The 7,242-nt window shown below is 41.7% G+C and overlaps 1 protein-coding gene across 6 annotated transcripts in view; it reads right to left on the reverse strand.

The window, feature by feature from the left end:
* Nucleotides 1–6,415, reverse strand: part of NAV2 (neuron navigator 2) — a 333,333-nt gene extending 326,918 nt beyond the window's left edge. For all 6 annotated transcript variants that reach the window (XM_067558196.1, XM_067558193.1, XM_067558197.1 and 3 more), the window contains exon 1: nucleotides 5,903–6,415. In XM_067558196.1, the coding sequence (XP_067414297.1) occupies nucleotides 5,903–6,160 (258 nt within the window). In that variant the 5' untranslated portion in view covers nucleotides 6,161–6,415. The remainder of the gene's footprint in view (nucleotides 1–5,902) is intronic.
* Between the last annotated feature and the right edge of the window lie 827 nt (nucleotides 6,416–7,242).

The raw sequence follows: 7,242 nt of genomic DNA on the forward strand, positions 1-7,242 counted from the left end.
TTTACTGGCATTCTGACGGATTGCCCCAGTTATACTGTAATCAGAAGGATAGTCCCGATGAGGGCCTTTCTGTTCACCATTTAACCTATAATGGATTAGATAGAAAATGAATAGTGAGTGAAAACGGAACTGGACTCTGAACACAACGCTTCATTGTGTTGGGAAAAAACAAAAACAAAAAACCCGCAACAGAAGACCGTGAGTTTTCATTGTAAATCTTTCATCTTCAGTACAAATGCTTAAGGAACAGGACAGACCTTTGTACTCCCTTTAGTCTCTTCTTGGCATATGTGCAACATGCCTCAGGTGGCATGTGACCAGGATTCAGAACCCTATTTGGTCCACTGGTTGAATCATTAGCTTCCCCGGCTCAGGCCAAGTACTAAAAACAAATCATGAATATTTTTTTGGTTTCCATGTGAGGAATCCCACGGTAATTTGCCACTAATTAATATGCAGCTATTAAAATTGCTACCAAAATTGTTATCATAAAAACAATTATTGGGCACCTTTGGCTAGGGGACAATTGACAACTTCTGCCTGAATTTCCTGGTTACAAGAGTTAGTGGGAATCCCTCAGAAAGAAAGTTACAATTATAATTTTTACAAGTGTTTTGTTACACATTGTCCATGATTCAGGAAAGTACTTATGCACATGCTTAATTTTAAGCACATGAGGCGTCACACTGAAATCTATGCTCCTCTACATTAAACATGTGCTTAAGTATTTTGCTGGATTATGGCCACTGTTGTTTCTTGAGGGCTTTTCCTCCACCAATGATTGCAACTTCCCTAAAGAAGTTTGAAAAAATTATTTTCTCCATTTTACACACCTCTTACTTTTGCTTCTTGCAAATCAAAAGCCATTATAAGTTTGCCTCCATTATGTCTGTGTTACCAATATTACTGGTTATAAGTCTCAGCATAGCTCTGGCAATATTTGGGGCTGAATTCTACCATCAGGTACCCACAGGCAACTTTAGCTGGCGTCAGTAGGACCTGTATGTGCATAGCTGAAGTCACAGTTGGGCCTAGGCTCTGCTTAACTTCTGCCCCTCCTACAAGATGGCTCTTGTAGTGCCGCAGTGCAAACAGAACTATGTTAACCTGAATCAGATACCATCTAGCTTGTGTTTACAAGGCAGTTACAGTGTAGCATGCTAGTGCACACTGAAGTTTACACCCCTGTAGTCCAGGCACGGTGTAGATATGCCCTGGGTTTCCACTGTGGCACTACAGACCCATCCTGCAGAAGGGGCAAATCCTAAAGTTATATCTGTTATTTTGGGTGTGTAGTGGAGTTTAATTTCCCAACAACATGTTTTTTTCAGCTCTCCCCCTATCAAGTTTTACAATCAGTGAGAAAGTGATTTGGAGCTATAAAGTGTCTTTGATAAAATAATAAAAACATAATAATAAACAATAATGTCTGAACTATAAATGTTCTCAAGATGCTGGCAGATAACCACTCTCAATGTTCTCCCCACAGAGTTAAGAGCAAGAAGCTAAAGAGGATAACACAATAGCAAAAAAATGCACTAATTAAATCCATAATCATCTTTTATGGTTAAGCAAGATTCCTAAAGTTAACATAATAGAGCAAAGTTGCAACTGGCTGTATTCTTCAGGCAATATTTTCTTCTCAATGGTCTCATTACTGACTCTAAAACATTCTCCTCCACAGAAGAATTGTAGTCAACAGTCAACATGTCTTAAGAAATGAGTCCAATTTTAATAACAAGTCCTCAAAATGCAAGTGACTTTTACAAAATAACTAATGAATCCCATTCAGTAAAGGACAGATCCCTATCCTCTATCTGTTAGATGCAGGTTTCTGTGGAAACAGTAAAATATTTCCAAAACAACTCTCTCTAAATATGTTTTATTAGTGGGTATTTACAAATCAGACAATGTAAGTGTCCTCTAAGGAAGGTAGACATTGTGCACCATACAGGGAATTAAATGCAGAAGAATGAATGCAATGCACAAATCAGTGACAATACAACAGCAATGACATTATCTTGATTAATCAATTTAAGGTTTCAGTCTAGCACTTGCAATGAACCTGAAGCAAAGAATTTTGGATCTTTCTTTGGAAAGTGCCTCTAAAATGCACTAAAATGCTTTTATAAAAATTACACAGATTTTAAATACTACATTTCAATTAGGTGGTACTAATTAAGGCATAAAACATCCCTGGAAGATAGGCGTTATTCCCATTTTACAGATGAGGGAGAAAGACAAAACCAAAATAACCAGAAGTGGCCGTTGATTTTGTGTTCCCATCCTCAGATGACTTGGGCTTGATTTTCAAAATGTTTATGACTCTCAATTCCACTTAATGTGAAAAATCAGATTGAAAATATATAAGGTTAGGCACTCAGAAATGGAGGCATCCAATATTATTAACATGTAAGTGACTTGACATACATGGAATCCAGCTTGTATTAGAATCTGAGTTGTTCTGACTCCTAATTTCCAACTCTCAACACTAAACAGGGCTCCTTCCCCATAATGTATCACAGAGCCAAGAACAGGGAAAGAGGCATAGCCATCCTCCAAATGGGAGTTCAGGTGCCATGATAAAGACATAAATTCCTGGATAGATGGAAACTGGCAAGAATTTATGCATTAAAATCCACATTAATATGCACCTGTTTTCTTACTGTAAAACTTACATAGGAGGAAGGCTGAGCATCACAGCCATTAATACATGTGCCTCACTCCAGACCGCTTGACCACATCCCAATATGCCCCGCCCTGGCTCCTCCAGCACAGCACCTGTAGAGCAATAACTATGCAGTGTTTCAAAGATGCCAGAAGTGGAGTAGCCAGTCTCCTCCCAATGCTTCCTTTGCCTGCTGGGCGTTTGTTAAGTGCATATATATACAGCCAGCCACAATTATGCCCACTGAAAATAGCAACAACAGAGAAAAATCATTTACAAAACAGGACATGATGAAACAACCATCAGACAGGCCTGACCAGCTAACTATTCTGCCGTGTTTGAGACAAGGTCTAGGAACGTCCTCATGTCTGCCATTCCCTGGGCTACTTCACACTACAAAGCGTGACAATGAGAAGAGTCTGATTTTTGCAACCCTTCAGAGATACCTGCTGACTGGTTTGGAGAGCAGGCTTGATTAGGAGGAGAGGGACGCTACCCACTCTTCTCCCCCTCCCCCAGGCCACAGGAAAGGTGTTGTGATGGCAGTCAGTGAGGGTAGCAAACTGTAGGGTGAATAGGAGGGCACAAGGCACCCAGATCTAGGACTTGTCACTGCCAAAACAAAGATTATTTCAGCAAGGCCAGAGACTCAGCAGTGATGCTCCAAAGTACCATACAGGACCTAAGAGGTCAAATTAAGGGAGCCCAACATTAAAGCAACTGTGGGCAATGGCTAGGGATTGAAGTGCACTGGCAAAACCCCTGGCTAGTGGTCACTGACCAGATTTGCTAGAAAAGATGGTTCGAGTGCTAGCCTGGAACTCCAGACGTGGGTTCAATTCCCTGCTCTGCCACAGATTCCCTGTGTGACCTTGGGCAAACCACTTAGTCTCTCTCCATGCCTCAGCTCCCTATCTGTAAACACTTCCTTGCCTCACAGGTGTGTTGTGAGGATAAATACATTAAAGATTACGAGGTGCTCAGATACTCTGGTAGTAGGGGCTAAAATAGAAATATTGCTGTGGACATGGCTCTTCACTCCTTAGGAATGGGATCTAGGAACCTTCTAGAGATATTTAGTTCTGGGTGAACTGATCTAGAATCAACCTGTGCAGGACTATTAGGCTCAACATCTTCTATACCTGGATGCAGCTGCAGGCTCTTTAGGAGGAAAAATGCTCCTGCTGATGACATGCCATCTGGCACGAGAAACCCTCATAGTGGGGGAGGGGGAAAAAGAACGATAGCTGATTTAATTGGTCTAGAAATTAAAACTCAGTTACTCTCATTAGGTGTAGATCAGTGTCCCGAGTCAATATCTTGGGTGGGAATAACTCTGCATCATACCCACATGGGCATAGAGGTAACCAGGTTGGGAACAATAAACAGGGCATAAAAGGAATGTGATTACCAGAGCTTTAGTCAAGTTAACAGAACACCAAAATTAATCATATATGGACAAATCCTAAGAGATGTTGATCACCTGCTGAGATGTGGACCCAAATGGAGTCATTGGCATTGCAAATAAGCAGGATTTCTCCCACAGATTGTGGCAAGAAATTATCCCAAACTCAGTAACTCCTACATATTTTTTGGCAAAATCTTGTCCTGTTAAAACCCACAATTGAGAATCTTATTATATAAATGTGATTAGCTTCACATGTATAAATGGGTTAAAATACATATTATTCCCCCAAAACTCGACAACTCCAGCCATCTCTTTATGCCTAAATTGCTATTTAAAATGAGACAATAGCTATAAATAATAAACATTTATGCAGCAATAAAAACTTATATGCAGAAACCCAGGCACATCTCAGCGAGACAGCGAGCAGCATATGCTGAGATTTTGCTGACATTTCAGAATTAGAAGAGAAAATTTAAGGATTAGAGGAAATAGCATTTGTACTTCTCTTAAGAGCATGATGTGATACAAAGGTCAGTCTGTCTGCTGCCACCTTCCTGACACCACTAGTATGTCTCCTTTTTCTGCTTTCAATCCCTCAGGAACTGGTACAGTCACGTTAGTCTGGCCTGACTAGCCTGATACGTCACCCTGTCTGCCAGCAAAGTGCAGCATATCCTAAAATGCAAAGCAGGAGGCCAAATGCATCCAATCAGTAGTCATGCTATTGCTAAGAGAAGAGGTTTTGAGGCCACAGTGTGCAATCCCTCGATGGCTGGGATGACCCAGTATTGCGGGGGAAAGGAGGAAAGGTAGAATTGTTTCAAATAGACCCCACTTCCAGTGTATCACCCACCTTTTACCAGGTTCAAATGCCTGCTCTGGAGGTTTATAATATGTAGGGCTGTTTTCAAAATACACCACCCTGCCTACCCAGCAACCTCTATATAATGTTAATCAGTTCAGTTTGCTGCAGCAGACCATCTGCTTTGCTCACACCATAGTGCTCTAATACATACTATCTGCTTACACTGCTATCAAGCACACTAGAGCATCAGCAGTACAGAGGCAATCTGATCCATGCTGAAAACGTTAGTACGTTAGCAAAATAAAACAAGTGAGGAACGTACATTTCTTCTCTGACCATGGAAAGCAATGTATTTAAAGAACCACCCAGATGCACATTCAAGTGAAATCTAAATACTGCATATTAAAAATGAAGTGCTATGTCTCTGATGACATGTATATACTGTCTAAAGATGGAAAATTCCATTTAGCATGAATTTCCTAGGTAGTCAGTTGCATTCAAGTGTACAATCTGACTGATAATATATTCTCTGTACACTGCAGTTGAATACAGAACATGACAACCTGCCCATCACCACACACACAATCACAAATACAAAACACACACAACTAACCAATACTATACAACTAACCACTACACCTCCAGATACAAAATACACCCACCACAACTAGCAGCTCTTCCACTATCACAGACCAGCACAAATACAGAACACACCCACCCAGTTAGCACCGCCATACATACAAAGCACACACCCCATAAGCAGCATCCCTTCAACCTCCAACAAACCCCATAAATACTAATCCTGCAAACAACCAACATACCCAACACAAATACACAGCACACCTAACAACCAACGCCCTGACACGACACCAACAAAAAACACCCCCCCAATATCACCCCCTACCCACCACATGCCATCACCAAAAATAGAAACACCCCCACCACACATCACCTCCACTTAACACAAACACATCTTCAAATGCACATAGACACCCCTCCGAAAGCACCACACTTTTCTAACCTGTGTGTCAAATCCATTTTCTAGAGAGCTACTCTTCCTTGGAGGGAATCCATCCTCTGAATTCTCATGTCCATGAGGAGATTTGAGGGGGATCTGGCTGGAATACGATGGCTTGGTCACCTCCACCTTGTTTCCGAACTTCAGGTAACAGGGTTGCGGGATGGTCCTGGCCGTCGGGACATGCAGGATGGGAGCAGCGCTGTGCACGGGTTTAGGTAGTCCCGATTTCATTTTGGAGGCTACCAGGATGGCTGGCATTTTCTCTTTCTGCTTTCCTAACACGTTTCTGTCAGCAGCAGCAACAGTAGTAGCAGCAGCAGCCAGGGAGAGTGAAAAGACACGTTTGGGAAGCTGCTATGCTGAAGCAGCACAGCTTAGAAATCTCCAAAAACTGCTCAGAATATAATAAAATGAAGGAAACAGACACTTTTAAGCCTAAAATATTTCAGGGTCTTGCGAGCCTTCCACCTGTTTCCTCTAATTTTATTTTTAATTCTTAACCACTGTCCTCCTTCCACTCCTCTTCTATTGCTACTGCTATTTAACTTGTTCTTTCCTTTCGCTTGCTGACTCCGATAATTTTCTTTCTTGGAAACGGGAGACTTTTACTTCATTATCTTGTCACTGCATCTCCAAAGTGAGGCAGCCTTTTGGAATAAAAAAAAGAACCTGCTGCAGCATATGCCTCCTGTGCGTGTGTGTGAGATAGAGAGAGAGAGAGACACAGCAAGCAGGATTTCCAGCTTAAGATGTCTTTCTTCAGTCTTAGCCAAGAAGCAGATGTAGCTCAGTGTGTTAATGACTGATGCCCTTGGATATGAGCCTTAGAGAATCAAGCTTCTTAGTCTTAATATCTGTGAACAGGACAATGATGCTAGAGTAGTAGGAGAAACGCCCATTGATGACATTTAAATAAAAAAAATGCCAGTGGCAACAGAATTTCCCAGCTCCTCCAGTGATGATCGTGAAACAGAGTAAAAATTCAGCTGTCAAACAGGAGCGACAACAGCCACCACCTCATTTTAAATATCAGCACTGACACAGGTTTCAGCACTACTGCTAATATATTTTGTGTGTTACAGGCAGCCTGCTGTGCCTACCCAAAGAAGGCTACAGAGATTAGCTGGAGTAGGGGAAGGTTGCAATCTGACAGTACAGTAAAACAGTGCAGCCCTCTGATTGGTCCTTCCAACTCAAATCAGAAACAAAATATCTCTGCAAAAGAGGAGTGGCTTCAACTCCTGTGACTGGCAGAAACTGCATGACTGTGCTCAAGTACACAGCAGAATCTGTAACAGCTCTGCAGCAGCAATCACAACTGAGCTGTGCTAATGTTAAGG

Source organism: Emydura macquarii, unplaced genomic scaffold (genome assembly GCF_026122565.2).
Source record: "Emydura macquarii macquarii isolate MOO-44397 ecotype Brisbane River unplaced genomic scaffold, CSIRO-AGI_Emac_v2 contig_1876, whole genome shotgun sequence".
In the NCBI taxonomy this organism is placed as follows: domain Eukaryota; kingdom Metazoa; phylum Chordata; order Testudines; family Chelidae; genus Emydura; species Emydura macquarii.